A 16,585-nucleotide genomic window follows, 5' to 3' on the forward strand; every position below is an offset into this window, starting at 1 on the left:
TTTGTTACACATTAGCATACTCATAAAACATTGCCCTCTTCATTTCTTTTCATACTCACGTAGGACAGATACATCGCTTTGCTATATCCATACAAAGTATTTCAAGACACAATAATAACAAACTTTTATATCCTTACCTGAAAATAAATAGGAATGTAACAGTCATTAGTTAATTAATAAAATTACTTTATAGTTGTGTTAAAATAAATATTTATAAATATTTTAATTTAATTTCTTTAGTTACTATCCTAGTGTGACAAGGTTAAGCTTATATCTGTTGCACCAGTCAAAATTGTTAAATTAATTTTCAAAGAATTAGCTGTTAAATTAAATTTAATTTAATTAAATTTGATGCAAATTCTGTTCTCCCCTGGGTAGAAAAGTACCGACTCACACAAACACACGACCGAAAACCATTGTTAAAGTTCCGGGAAAATGTTGCGCAGCAAAATATGCTACAAAAACACACATTCACATTCACATTCACTTCGTCTATTTTCCGGCCCCAATCCACCCCCCTCCCCACCAACCTCTAACCGGAAAACTAACTCAACATGACTCTGATTTCAACACATGGAAAACCACCAACCCACCGAAACCCCCACCCACTGATTTTTCCATTCGACACTTGTAATTCACCACAGGGCCAAAAAGTGCGGGGGAAAGTGGGGAAAATGGTGGGGGGCGGGTGGGGAAAACAGGGGGCGGGGTTAGCGTGTTAAATTATTTAAAGTTTTTTCCCCAACAAGATGATGGAGTTCGCACAGAGAGCAGGGAAAAGCGGGGAAAAGCGGGCGAAAAAGCGAGAGCGTAAAACAAAAGGTACGAGGAAATATGGAAAGAAATATAAAATAAGTGGGTTCGGGAAAAAAAAAATAGAATAAAAATTGGAGGCGAAAAAAAAAATACAGGGCCGAAGGACGACACACGCAGGCGTAGGGATTTTCCAAGGGGGTTTTCCGGGGGGGGTGGGGGTGGCTTTTCACTGCCTTTGGACATCGCATCCTTCGTGTCGTCGTTTGTCGGTTTTATGGTCTCGTCTCATCTGCTTTTCCTGCCCATTTTCCTCTGCCTTTGTCTGCCACCCACTCACATTTTCCTACCATTTTCCCCCCGTTTTCCTTGCTTCGCTATGCTTTTCGGTGGTTGGTTAACAACATTTTTCTTCAGCTGCTTATTATATCATCTGACTTTTCGTTGGCCAAACCAACAAACACACAAACAATCCAATCAACAAACAATTTAAAATCGTCAAAAGGTACACAGAAAATATAAACAAATGTGGATATCTTATAAAAATTAAGAGTTTTATTTGTAATTTTTCCTTTAATCGGAAAATAAATATTAATTAATAAGGTAAAAGGCCGCAAATCAAACCTCAAAATTAAAAGCTCTTGTTTGCTTTCAAATCTACGAAAAAAAAAAACGTAAACTGGTAAAACTTATATACTTTTGGCCTCCAATTATTAAAAAGAACGCAGGACGTAAAAAAACAAAATATTAAATCATCAAGGACAAGAAAACTAAGAAATGTATTCATTATGTATAAGTATTCATATAATTTACCTTTGGTGTAAGTTTTGACAGAAATTATTAATTTAGTTAAGCAAGAAACTAATGTTGAAACAACCCTTAGGCTTTTCTTTTTCTGTTGCCCCGCATCATTACAATCCATGTCAATTATCACCACAAGGTTTCTGGCCCACGCGGCGTATGAATTACTTATTAAGTATACGCCTCGTTAGCCCCCGCCGATGTTTGTATCGGGAAAAAACCAAAAGTGAGTGAAAGGAAATATGGTGAAATGTTCGCAAGACACAAAGTTATTGAAGCAAAGAAAAATAAATAAATAGTCTTTCAAGTCTTAAAAAGTTAGCAAAAACAAAAAAAAGAAAAGTGAAAATTCCATTTACACAATTATTTTTTTTTTTTACCAGTTATGAGTAGCCTTCTCAAATAATTGATGTCCATTTACGTGTGTCTTATAAAATTGAAATGCAAATGTACAATATAATAAATTTTGGCAACTGATTAAAAATGCAACAAACTAATCAATTAGTTTGTAGAGCCAAATAATATTAGAAAAATGTAAAAAAAACGAGGCCAATGGAAATCTGAAATCTGAATTTAAAATCAAGCTCAACGCGCAAGTGTTGTTCCAAATCAAAGGTTAAAATACACACACACACACACAACTTATCCACAATTTGTTTGCCCAGCAATTATTTCACTTTCCAACTCAACTCGAGGGCGAGAAATGAATTTTGAACTTTAAGCCAAGAGTGGAATTTGGAAGCCGAATTGGGAATTACACTTTGACTTTGTGCATTAATTATCTACATCCAACACCTCGCTTTCGGCAAAACCGAATAAATCGATGTGGAGCCATGTTCACTATATATATATAGATATAACATTTTCTATATATAGCAGCCAGCCATATAGAACAGTTGTTGCTAGGGCCAAAAGTTGTTGTTGTTGTTGTTGTTATTGCTCTGCGAAATGGGCGAATGCCAATAAAAAAAAAATATATCAACCAAACAAACTGAAAAAACTTGAGTAGTTTAGCAACTTTGTCATCGCAACTCACTGCAAAAGGGAATGGAATTCGTAAAACTAAGTATGCAAGTTGCAAAAGAGCACAGAAAAGGAGTTAAGTGAAGAGGCAAGAAAATGTTCAAGTTTAAAGTAGTTTAAGTCTTTTATGTCCTCAGTGTACAGGTAAAAAAAACGTAATAAATCCAAATATTTTGTACGCAATTTTAATAGTTTTCGCTTTGATTTTTCAGATATTTATTTAAAATATATAAATATTAAAATCTCTTAGTAATTTTAATTCTACTATTTTCGGAATCGATTGTAATAACTGAAAATTTAAATTCTTTTAAATCAAACAGAAACTTTTTTAAATCTAATATTTTTCACGTTAATTAAAATGTTTAATATTAAATCACGGAATTAAATATGCATTGAAATTAATACAATGATTTAATATTTAATTTTTATATAAAATATATTTTACTTATTCCATTTTTTTATAAGTGTACATTCAATTGAATTTTTCAGTTTAAATAAAGGTTTTCTCATGTTTCTTAAGTCTGTTTTGTGATTTGTTTAGACCTTTTTAGTTTCTGTAAATATTTTAAATTACTATTAATTCATGAGAATTAGTAAATTTGATACTTGCTTGTGTTTTAAATCGATTTACTTTTGATATATCAATATATATATTTTAGTTTTTCTGCAAATACACACCTTAAAATAAATTTGTTACAAATGTTGCTGGAAATGGATGTGAATTTAACAAGAAATCAATGAAAACATTACATTTGGTTTTATTTTTGGTTTCTTGTTGTTGTCCGTTTGGTGTAAAGTGCAATTTGTACTTTGTTTTATTTTTGTTTTTTGTTTTTTGTTTTTTTTTTTGGGTGCGAGAGTTCGATTCGATTCAATTTGTTTCGGTTTTTGGTTTTTTGGTTTTCGGATTTTGATTGTTTTTGCTTGTGTTGTTGGTCATTGAATGCAATGGCAGCAACAACAGCAGCAACAACAACAACAATCTCTTTAGAGAGGCAATTTGCAGTGTACACGAGTGTGTTGTCTGTATGTAAATTGCTTTGTTTATGGGCCAAGCGAACAAAGCAAAAGCGAATAAATCGGACAGAAACAGAGAAATATATATGTATACTATATGAAGTAGTATGGTATATACAAAGTGTATGTAGATGCCTCCGATTACATAAATACAAATTTCAATTGAAAGTCGTTCAAGTGCAAAATACGAGAAAAGAAACAAAATACAAAAAAAAATAATAATAAACAGAAGAGCACATTTAAAGCGAAGACGAATTGTAAATGCTCTGAGTTTAAGAAAACTAAAATGTGCAAATTATTAAACTATTAAAATGATTTGAAATTATTTTTGGAAAGCGAAATTCTACTTATACTTTTTTTGGCAGTCACTTTACAATCTACTTTAATAGCCATTGATAGCATTTGGTTATTAACTTTTAATGTTCACTACCTAATAAAACTATTTTAAATCTGTTTTTTTTCTGATTTAAATTTGAGTTGTCTTAGTAAAAAGTGCTATAATAAAAAAATAAATGAAAATATATCACAATAAAGCTTTTGTATAGTCGCGATTTCACTCTTTGCTCTATTTTTTGATGACAGCAAACTGCATTGAAAATGTGAACAAAATGTGTGAAATGAAAACAGCAAAAGAAAAATGCAAAATGGGGGAAATCAGTAGGTAATTCAAAGTATTATTTGTTTGTAAAGTAGATATTTTTTAAGTGGCTTAGAATAAAGGTAGAAACATTCCCAACTCTTTATAGTTTTTTCCTAAAAAAAAAAAAACACTGATTTTCATTTGCCACATTGGCAGTTAGACGATTTTTCTTTCTCTATAAACATGTGTCTTAGATCTTTATTTAATGGAAACTTCGATTCATTGAACTGCGCTCACATGGGTATATTAATATATATGTATAGAAACTTAGAGAGAAGTGGCGCAAAGGGGGAAAGGAGGTTGGAAAAACCAGTTTTCCGTCTTAGTTTTCCGTCGCTCGACTTCAGTTGAGAGTTCCAATTGCAATCGCAATTCCACAATTGTCAACTGCCTTTCTCGACGATTTCTTTGGATTTGAATGCAGCCGATAGAGGCACACAATCGCATATCTATATATATATATATATATATGGTAAAGCCATATATATAACAGATAAACACATTTGAAAGATACACACAGACGATGGGAACCAGATTTGCACTGCTTAAAAAAAGTGTTTCCCCATGTCTACAATTATTTCAATTGTTGCCTTTGCTCATTTCAATTCCTTTTTAATTCATTATCTTTGGGTCGCAACAATTACAAAAATAGACATTTATTGAAATGAAACAATTACGCAAATAAGCTAACTATATAAGTATATAGAAAATATACATATATGAAATGACTTAGTGATGAGGCAACCAGAAAGAAATCCAAATTCGGAAGGCAGCAATTTGAATGCTTTATAAAACGACTATGAATCGATTATTATGCATATATGTTTGAAAACAATTAACAAACATATGCATGTTCAAAAGCAACAAATCTTAAATAATTATTTTTATTAAAACTATTTTGTTTTTCAATTAATTTTTTGATTGCTGCTATGGAATCTAAATAATATGATATATTGTGTAATATATACGGTTTGAAATGTTTTCTTCACTTTGTTGCAAACTTCTGACTGAAATTATAATACCCTCTGCTAAGCTATAAACAACAAAAAGAAAGAAAAAACGGAAAATGGAAGATAGTGATAGTGATAGTGATAGAGATCATGGCGAAAGCAGATTATAAAGCAATGAATGAATTTAGATTGTATTGCCAGCTACGGTTGAAAAAGAATTGATTTTAACAGTTTAATAATGTTGTTGTTTGTTAAAAATATATTAATATTTATTACAATAAGATTACTATTTAAAGTTTTATACATTCACTTTTACCTCCAACTTTATGCTAGATATAACTTATATTTCTCTCATATTTTTTCTTACCACAACTCTTATACACATTTTACACTTGTTGCTTTAATATTTCGTGTTTTTCATTTTACAACTTTTATATTTAATTTACAAACATTAAAATTTGGAATTATGAAGAGCTGGAACATTTGAGTATAAATGTATCAAACATTTAACATCTAAACATTATTTTTACAGCTATTTATAAATCTTTTGTCTGAAAAGTTTTTCAAAACCTCATTAGTTTTTTTATTTTACTAAACTTTCAAGAACTTATATTCACACTCTTTTTTTCTACGCTTTGGTGTTCCAATTGGCATTTGCTCGCCTTCCTTTTCTGCCTCTCTTTGCTCTCGGAAGTCTAATTGGAAATTGTGACTAGTTGGAAATTGTTCGCTGGCCGCCTTCTCAATGATAATCCAATTAAACAGTTATAGATCTACGAGTGTGTTTATGTGTGTGCTGGAGAGGGGAGGGGAGGGGATATAGAGGGGGGTGGTTTATAGGCGCTATATGAGCATCTCCCTCGCACCCAAACATTGTCATTTACATTCAATGTATCTGTATCTTTGGGGCTGGGAATCTGTGCCTGTAAACGTAGATGTATCTATTCGCAGTCCAAGTGCATTTATAAATCAAATAATCTCTGTGCTGCTGACGTCCGTTTCTGTTTCCAACTTTGATTTCTTCGCCCATCACCCTCTTATTTTATCGCTCCACCCCCTTACCGCTCTTCCCCAGAAACTCCCAGTGACGTCAACGTGTTGCGTTGGTTTTCATTCGTGGGTTTTATAAAAATAGCAAATAAACAATAATAAAAAGAAACACAGACGTGGAAACCAGAAACAAACAACATTTATAATGAGAGCACCAGTAACATAAGGAACCAAAGGGAAACAACTTGTCAAATCAATAAAAGAAAATAATGAAAGAAAAGAATTAACAATACAATACAAAAATTGTATGACAGCTTTTAAGATATTTGATAAAAGAAAATATGTATATTGCACTAAAAATGTATACCATGTGCAATTATTTTGTATCTTAATTTCAAAATAACTTAAAGTAATTTAATTTTCTTTTTTCAGTTTACTACTTACGCATTAGTTTATGTTTGCTTGAAAGCACACGGAAACTTACCTAAAAAGAAAAGAAAATTCAGAGCAATTAGTAACATTTCCATTTGGTTAAATGAATTTTTACCTAAGTTATATACATGTATAATTTATCAGCTGTTATAAGGTGTATCATTTTTCACCTAGTTTTTTTAAAAATGAAAGAACTAAATATTTAAAATCCCAAGGAACTCTCTTTTTGGACTCATATTCTCATAATGTTAATATTTCTTAGTAATAATGTATAGAATGTTTTTATAATATTTTAATTATCTACGTTGAAATCGATGCTTTTTTAAGAATATTTTCATTAGGGGTGTGTGTTTTTTTTTGTGCTGCACTAGCAATATTATTTTTCTGACCACTGGTGTGGCACATGTAAAGCCGAGGGCCTTTTATGAATTTCATTCCCCCGCCGTTTCTTTGGGGAAACAACTTACACAAAAGTTCAGCAAAGCAAATTACGTAGTTGATTTCCCTGCGTTCAACAGCAAATTTTAATAATAACTATACTACTACGCATAAAGTGAGCAAACAGAAAACTGACGCAATACCCAAAGTTCACAAAAGACAAACATACACTGGAGAAAATGCAGCATTTTATTTATATTTGAAATATTATTGCTTAATTTAGTTATTAAGGGCCTTGATGATAAGTTTACCTTTCCGATTAGATATTTTATTGTTAGTTTTTTTTAAGATTTATATTTTTTCTCTCTGTGTAAGTGAACAAATACACCCCAGGTCAGAAAGATACTGGTGTGCAAGGATGAGATGGGGCTTGAAAGGGACAATTGCCGCATCAGTTGGAGATTTGCTTTCTACCACCTCTCTATCCATTCATGACGCATTAAGTAACTGAATAAAAAGGTGGAGGTTACTGGGGACTCGAAAAGTTTACAGATGCAGCAAAAATCTAAACAATACCAAAACTTAAGGGCACAAAAATAGGTAATTTAATATTAATAAGATATTTTGTTTGTTTATATCATATATTATCATTATATCATTCTATGCCAAAATTTTATGTATTTACATTTGTTAATATTTAAGCCATTAAATAGGTTGTAAGTTAGACCCAAATTGTACCTAAAACAGTGTGTGACTTAATACTTCAACAATCTGCTATTAAATTAAATAATTACTTTGCTTAAATGGTATATATTTCGCTTTTTTCTTCTTATTTTTCTTATATCCATTAGGCCTGCAGAAGGGTTATTTATTTATTTCTTGAGAGGGAGGTTTGGAGAACAAAAAAAAGGTTTCTCTGAATTCCAGGCATATAAATAAACCCTATGTATTCCGCACTGTCTCGCCTTTTTTGTACATAAGCGTTTTTATATGCCACCCATATTTGTATCTCAACTCGACAATTGGCCGTTAGTAGTGGGCTGGAAACCAAACAAAAAAACGGATTATCCATATACACACAAACACAACAATATCATTTTGTGTGTATATAAACCTTGGACGAGGTCAAATTCACACGGAATGTTTGTCGAACTAGGAAGGAAAAATAAGTGCCTAAATTGCTAAAGTGGTTAAACTATTTTAATACATGACTCAATTTTGAACAGACTAAACTATTTTTCATTTTGTTTGTTTAAGTGTGGAAGATTGTATACTCTTAACATGTATGTTTTCAAAAATAGGCTTAAAACCTACATATGAAATGCAGTGAAAAGAAGTTTATGAATTAAATTGTTATGTTGCAGATTTGAACCTTTATTGGCAAGATATAACTAAAGTTTTTCAAAAACTAGAAATCTGTTCAGAAAACCCCCAAAAACAAAAACGACCTAAGTAAAACCTATCAACATTACTTAACATTTTTAGGAATAAATGACTTAAAAAGTGTCAAAATCAACGAATATGTCCTAAAATGTAATAGAAATGTATTGAAAACAAAATAAACTTATTAAGAGTTGTAGAGCTTGTCTTTATTCAATTTTTAAAAACGGGAAAGTACATATTATTGCGGCATTTGCATTTTTTTCCTTTTGCATTTTGCTCGTCCGTTTTTTTTTTTTGCCTTGTCGACTTTACGTCAATGTCATTTCTATCAATGGACTAGAAGTTTCTGAAAACGACAACTATTTGGATCTGGGGTGGGGAAAAACCACGTGGACTTGTTGAGAAAATCAACAACGCAGAAGAAATTGATTGAAATGCGCAGTTTTTGAGTGTTATTATAACATTTTTCGTTTGTGATTGGGATGAGGAACTGGAAATGTAAGCCCTGTCACATTAAATGCGTAATTAACATGTTCCACACGAACGAAAGAGATGGAAAAACGTCGGCAGAAAGAGAGAGCGATAGAGAGAGAGAGAGTGAGAGGGACAGAGAATATGTAATGTATTTTTGCCCTTTATCGGGGTTGCAAATTTCGCACGATTCTATTCAGAGTTTTTAGGACTTAACAAAAGCAAAATCGTTCATTCAATTATCTTCAATGCACACATAGACCGCAAAAAAAAAAAAAAAAAACAAAAACACCGATACAAATGAAGATAGAGAACACAGATACATGTTTGTATCTAGATACAGCACTTCCGTTGGGCTCTTGTTTAATTTCCATAATGTTCCATGACGTTTCTCGACTGCTACCTCTCCCCCCTCCGAATTTTCCTATTTCTCTTGGTTTTCTCAGTTGATAATTGACAGGCAGGTGATAGACATTCTACACTTTTCTGTACCAGTATCTACAGTATCTATCTATCTCAGTAATCTTTTATTTGCCACAAAAAGATTTAAAATGACATTTAAATAGTATTTTTATCATAAAAACGATTTTAAATGTTGAAATACATTCCTCAAGCTCCTTAAATTCAATTTTATTAATCCGCTCATCCTAGCATAAGCCACATAATCGAAATTTCATGTTAGTAAACATAAATCTGCAAGAGCGTTGCAACACAAAAATCAAACACAAAAATCAAACACAAAAATGGTAAAATAAATACAATTTTTACACCAAGAATATCCATTTCAATTTACCTAAAATTTAGGTAAACAACGGACCTCATCCTAAACCAAAAAACACAAACCATTCTAAGTGCATGTGCAAAATCTTTCAGAAAAACAAATACGGTAAAATAAAAAACGCAACGAAAGTGTACTGCTTAAGTTTATTGAGTGCACACACGCCGTACAAAACTGAACAGATTCATATCGGAAAACATCTGCAAGCAATGGTATATAAGGGGTTCTATTCCCCCTAACCATTTCTCACATTATATTGGTGACGCATAAGTTTGGCTAAATAAACAACAATTAATGCGATTAGGATTGAAGTGTCTAAAATGGCGTTAAGAAATAGTGGTAACGTTGTGTTCAATGGGTTGGTTAAAAAAATTTTTTTTTTTAAGATGAGAAAAACAGTAAAGCTAAAAAAAAATGTTTTTCATTTTTTATAAATTGCAACCCGAAATAAATAGAACATTTTTGTTTTTCTAAACAAAATCAAAACAAAAATGAAGTCTATAAGAATTGTTTAATCATTTTACAAACCTACCTATTTTTTCGACCGCTGATGCGTATCAAAAACACCCAGATCAACTATATATAATACACTTTATAAGGCCAGAGAAACGATGCATTGACATTGACATTGAAATGCATTTTTCTGTGTGAATTTATTTGTGCTACCGCCACAATTAAGCACTATATAAATAGCCATAAGGGTCATAGCCAGAGATATATACTTAAAGAGCAACACAGCAATGATATGAGGGGTAGATATAGTAACGTGTCCTTTGGCGTTTCGCCTGATTGAACAGGAGTGTAATATTATTTCCAATGGGGTGTTTGGGGTTGGTTTTTCGGTGACTCATTACTCGGTTTCACCTCACGATTGGACTGCCTTATGCGATTGTAATTCAGAGTGTTTCATCACTATGATGAACTCAGCTAAATGATATTTCCAGAGATTAGTGAGTAATGGCGAAAGATCAACAAAAGTACAAAAGTTATATATAGTATAGATATCATGGATAGTTAAGTGCAGATAAGATCAGATAAAGGGAGTGTAATAGAGCAGATAACATGTATATACAAATAATTGGGATCCTCTTGTTAAAAATAAATTGTATTTTCTACATATAAGATCAAAAGTTCCAAATTAAATTAAAAAAACTTAAAGTCAAAAATTCAAATTTAATAATATTTGTGGTAATTTCATAAATATTTAAAAATATGTTAAAATTTGTCAATTTTTGTTTTCTAAAAAATTCACTTTTTTTTTTGGTTGAAATTCGAAACTTACATAAAAATCTTTATAAAATAAATAATAAACATCGTCCTCAAGATTGTTGTTGTTCAATAGTTGTTGTTGTAGCTGCTGATTGCTGCTGTTGTTATTGTTGTTGTTGTTGTTGTTAATGTTATTATTATTGTTGTAAATATATTGATAACTGTTGTGACAACTATTGCTGCTATTATTGTTGTTATTTATTTGATTGTTACACACTAGCAAATGTTGTTGCTGTTGTTGTTGCTGTTGTTGTGGCAATAACAAAAGTGGCTGTTGTTGTTGTTGTTGCTGCTGCTGTTGCACTTGATGTTGTTGTTGCTGATGTTGTTGTTGGTGATGTAGATGATGATGATGATGATGGAAATGTTGTTGATAGCTGGGCGCCTGCAATTGCCAATTTTGCATTGCACACACATGTAGATAAAACCGCTACACATAAATATATATCTATTTCATATATATCTTTTCTGAATATATTTATTTTTTTTTATAACTGCCTGCAGGGAAAAATGCACAAGAAAAAAATTAGCACACACACTTATAGCGGGTTTCTTTAATTGCAATAGGTTCTTGTTGTTTTGTTTGTATAAGTTATCTTTTGTTTTTATTTTATAAGGTTTAGATTTCTTCGTTAATTGTTAGTTTTAATTGTTTCTTATAATGTGCTTCTTAGTACATTTTATTACATTATTGTATTACAATATTCGTTCATGAGTTTTTACACTTTTCATTTTATTATTGGCGGCTTTTATTTAATTATTTCAATTCTTTCTTTTTGATTAGAGCTCATTGTATTTGTATTATTTATTAATTCTTGCCCTGTGTTTGTTTTCGCTGCCTTTTCTTACTTAATATTTTATTGCCTTCTCTGCGCTTATTTGTTTTCTTCGATTTTCGCTTCTTATTGTTTCTGGGTTTTATTTTGTTTTGTTTGCTTATTTAAACTTGAAATGAGCTCAAGGTAAAAAATTTGTATCAACGACCGCAGTGACGTCAACGTCGACTGTGACTGCGACTGCGACGTCGGCAGAGAAATAAACACTTGAAAAAAATTGAGCAGCTGTTTAGTTTTTTTTCTTTCAACCAAAAAAAAACTGTAGTACAAATTATAACACAAATTGATTGAACTGTTTTAAAACTTAGTATGCTGTTTTTTTTTCTCACTAAGTTCATTAATTTGCGGTTTTATGTATTTCGTAATCTTTTGTTGTATATTTATATTTAGCTCGTGCCGCGTGTTTTGTTGTTGTTTTGTTTGTTTTGCTTTTTCGACTGAAGAAAAAATTAAATAAATAAAACGGAACGAAACGATGACGATGACGATCTCTGCCGACGTCGACAGAATGCACTCACACACACATACTGGCGCACACACCGCCACATACTCACGTACACTGATAAAATAAAATAAAATAAAGAGAATACGCAAAAAAGGCATTGAGAGCAAAACAACAAAAACTGTTCATAGGGCGAAGGAAGAATAAAAAAAAAAAACATGAGTACATAAGCCTTACACACACACACACACAGATACGTTACACAGATACGCACACACGCAAGTGCAAAAACTGTAGCAAAAGACAATAACAAAAATGTTCTAGCATAACTGTTCTGCTTACCTACCCCCCCAAACACCCCCTAAAACCATCACAGCCCCTCTACCTACCTCCCTCCCTTCCTATTCTCTCTTTTTCTCCTCCTCTTTATCCTCTTCTTCGTCTTTTCTCCTTCTTCTTCACATTGTTGTTGTTAGGCGGAAATATTGTGTATGCCAAAAAGCAATTGCAATATTTGGACATGGGCACAAAAAAAGGGGTGCAAATAGGGGGCGAAGGAGGGGTGGTGAAAAGGGGGGCTAAAAATGAAGGGAGAAATTGGTGTACAAATAGGGGAAAAAAGAAGCGTTGCAATTCTGCAGTCTCCAAATATTTTACGTATTTTGTAAGTCTTCATTTTTACGGAAAATTACAAGGCAAAACTATGGCATTACCATAATACGCCGACAAATTGTGAAAATAACAAGAAAATAACAAGTAAAACAATAATATATAACTGAAAAACTAGAAAAATCATATACATTTTTTAAACTTTTTAAAATCCTATGAAATCCTATGAATAAATACACCTTTATTTTTCATTATGAGTGCAAAGAACAAATGAGGATTAGGGGAATTTTAATTTTTAAATAAATCCAAAATTAATCTTAAACATACCCTAAACATGTTGGCATTTTCTGCCGATTTTTCAGTTCCAATGATACCATGTCCTGTCTCAACGGCATGCTTGGCACTATCGATTTATAATTTATGCCCTCGAAATGAGTCAACTTGGAACTTGGTGATAAATTCCTCAGTTTTCTTCCGCTGTCTCATGCAAATATTTTTCATATCTGGTCATCGGGTATTTCTGACTCAGCTGAATCTTAAAAAATCGAAATTGCTTGAAATTTTCCTTCGAAGTTCTGTGGTTTTTGTTGTGTTTAGCATTTTTAAACGTCAACATTGAATCTACAAATTTGCTTTGTCTATTTGATGATATCAGCTTTTATTCTTTTAATGGATAAATTGTTTTCAAATGGATTTGGAATATTGAATATATGTTAAAAATGTTGGTCTTACTATGAATAGTTTGACAAAAATGCAAATCCATAACTTTTGGCAAAATACACCTTATAGAGAATAATTTTAACAAAAAAGTTTGTCGAATATTTTATCACCATACACATACTTTGCTTTGATCTCTGAACTTTATGAAAAAGTTGTACTTAATTAAACGAATTAGCAACCCCTGAAAGTTTTACCGTTTTGCTGCCTTCCGCATTTTATTTTTATAAATTAAATGGGCAAACAGAAACGAAAATAAAAGAACAAAAGAAGAAGACAAACAATATAAATGTCAAATGGAATTGGGGAAAACGGGGAGCATGTGCAAATGAGTGCATGAATAAATGATGCATAATGGAATGAGGGGAAATTGAGTGGGAAGCAAAAGTGCCCAAGAAGGAAAACTTTTTTGTGCTATAATAATATGAGAAACGGAAAGCAAAAAAAAACAAAAAACAAAATATAAATATATATATGTATGTATATCTATATCTATATCTATAAAAGATATTTGTGTACTTTGGTGTGTGGCTGAAAATGAAATGGTAAACTGTAGTAGGCATCAGAGTGGCGACTGAAACCGACTTTGAGACTTGGTCTCTCGGTTGTATCGCTCTGTATACGTATATATTTATATATTTATGTATATATATATATATATATATATAGACTTGTGGGTACATATATATCTGTCTGTATTCCCATATCTGTTTGGCCGCAACAACAACAATCGACTTGTGTACATAATGTGTATCTGTATCTAAACAAGCGACAAGAAAAAAAATTGAAAAAAATGAAGAAGAAGAAGAAGAAGGAGGCGAAGAGCTTCAACCATTGAACCGGTTGAAGTTGAAGTTGAAGTCATATTTGCCACTGTACAAGTCGGGGCCTAAGAAGAAGAAGAAGAAGAAGGAGAAGAAGAAGCACAGCCCAGCTAGCAACACCACTAAAAAGAAAATGAAACACCACAAACACCACAAATACCACAAACACCAACGACCTCAGAGCGATAAGCCTCGAAACCGTTGTCAGCCAAACCAAAAGACCCATTTAGACCTATAGGTATAAACTCGAACTGTTCTAATTCGAATCAAAAACTGCAAGACATCCGTAATCGAAGGCAAAAATGCATTCTAAAAGCTAATATTTAAAACACTGTGTTTTTCAAGTGTGTACACAAATTTAAGGAAAAAAAAATCCCACAAAGATTTTCTTGTTTTCATTGATTGATTTTAATGTGATTATTATAAATGCACCCAAAAAAAAAATTGTCATTGAAACTACTACTAGAAGCTATTAAGTACACAAAATATCTCAATTATTATTATTTCTGAATTAATATTTCTGCTAATAATATAAATAATAAATTATTATTATTATAATTTATATATCAAATTTTATAAGTTTTAATTCCAAATAATTCCGCGAACACTTGTTTCTATCCATTAGATTACCATCTCAGCCCAACAGTTTTCTACTTTATTTTGAACAACTGGAATCTTTAATTTAGGTGCAAAAAAAATGTTAATTAAATAAAGCGACAACACAATTGTTCCTCGCTTTGACTTCAATAACAAACAGAAAAATTATGTATACACCAGCGAGAATCGGTGGTTTATGCCTGACATATGTGCTATGTACATGGGTGCGTACCGACATATATTGACGCATAAATATATAATGTACACCACAATATATATACATCTACATACATATATCTTATGGGTTTGTGTGTACTCTGAAGGCAGCGACAAATTTCGGTTGTTTGGGTTTTATTATTTTTGTTTCTTTTTTTCTTCTCGTTGTTGTTGTTGTTGTTGTTTTTGTTTTTGTGTCCATCGGTCGCTCGATTAAACCCCTGCACCCCCGAACCAACCACACACACCTTTCTGATAATTTCTCGCTCATTTTGCGCCGAGTTTCGGACTCTCGAGTCGACTTCGAATTTGAGTTCGAGTCTCGCCACGAATCGAAGCCAGCGAAAAAATACAAAAATACGAAAATACAAAAAAAAAAACAAATGGAAAAAATATAAAGAGAGACAAAGTCGCGGCGACAGAGGCAAAAAAGACCAAGCATTGAATTTAGTTCAAATGCCCCCGAGCAAGCCCTCCTCCCCACAACCTTTTTTTTTTTTTTTTTTTGGAACCCCCACCCCCTCTTGAACAACGCCCCTGCCCCCTTTTTGTGTATCCGGAGTTTTGTGTATTAATTCTAATAAGAAGGAAAAAGCATCTGCAGCAGCAGCAGATTCGAATGAATGCTTTCAGCACCAAGTACAGTGGAAACTCAATAAGAAGCTGCAGAAGAAATAAAAGAATATGCCCTCAAAACACACGCTTCCTAAAAAAATCCTAATAAATTGTACAGTATATTTTATCTTCAGTTAAACTAAAGAAAAAAGAGATATACAGATATACGAGATACAGATACAATTTACATATAAGCAATTTTAAATAGGAATATAATAAAAGTACAACAGCATTGTTTACGATTATTGATAAACATTTATTTAACCTTTTTTTTTATTTTTTAAAGACAAAAGTAATACTTATTTATTTATATTTTTACAAGAAAAAAAAACTAGCTTGCAGCTATTAAAAAAGGATTTGTTCAGATACATTTTCGATTGTTCCTTATTGAAGTTTCTACCAAAAATTGTATCTCGAGTTATATGCTTATTTGCTGATTTGCAACAGAGAAACTGATTTGCTTACTAACTACAAAATACATATTATGAAGTCATATTTACTTTACAACCTGAGTTGTTGTAATTTTTCTATTATTTATTTTTAATAAACAATAATGTAAGTTGGCAACATAAATTTCTTTTTAAATTAAATTATTTAAAGAAAATGTATTTTCTTAGCGAGTTAACACTGTAGCATTGACAGGCCGACTGTGGACTGTGTATTTGTGGCCTAGCTGACTGCTATTTTTTTTTTCTCTTATTGAAGTTGAGTCGTTGCTTTGGTGGCTATCTCGTTGGGATTTAGCCGTCTTTTTTGTGTTGTTGTTGTTGTTGTTGTTGGCAGACGGTTGACAACAATGCCAATGCACCGCACACCACCAATAACAGCAACAGCAACAACAACA

The 16,585-nt window shown here is 31.9% G+C and overlaps 1 protein-coding gene across 5 annotated transcripts in view; it reads right to left on the reverse strand.

Annotated features, from left to right (window-relative positions):
* LOC128265047 (alpha-protein kinase 1) overlaps positions 1 to 16,585 on the reverse strand; it is a 73,717-nt gene that overhangs the window by 23,178 nt on the left and 33,954 nt on the right. Inside the window, exon 1 of one of the 5 annotated variants that reach the window (XM_053000824.1) lies at positions 10,899 to 11,915. The exons of 3 other annotated variants lie outside the window; for them this stretch is intronic. In XM_053000824.1, the coding sequence (XP_052856784.1) occupies positions 10,899 to 11,291 (393 nt within the window). In that variant the 5' untranslated portion in view covers positions 11,292 to 11,915. Of the gene's footprint in view, positions 1 to 59; positions 126 to 10,898; positions 11,916 to 16,585 lie in introns of those variants that run through there. One more of the 5 variants, XM_053000830.1, reaches the window with a different exon arrangement.

Source organism: Drosophila gunungcola, unplaced genomic scaffold (genome assembly GCF_025200985.1).
Source record: "Drosophila gunungcola strain Sukarami unplaced genomic scaffold, Dgunungcola_SK_2 000090F, whole genome shotgun sequence".
NCBI classification, from domain to species: Eukaryota; Metazoa; Arthropoda; class Insecta; order Diptera; family Drosophilidae; genus Drosophila; species Drosophila gunungcola.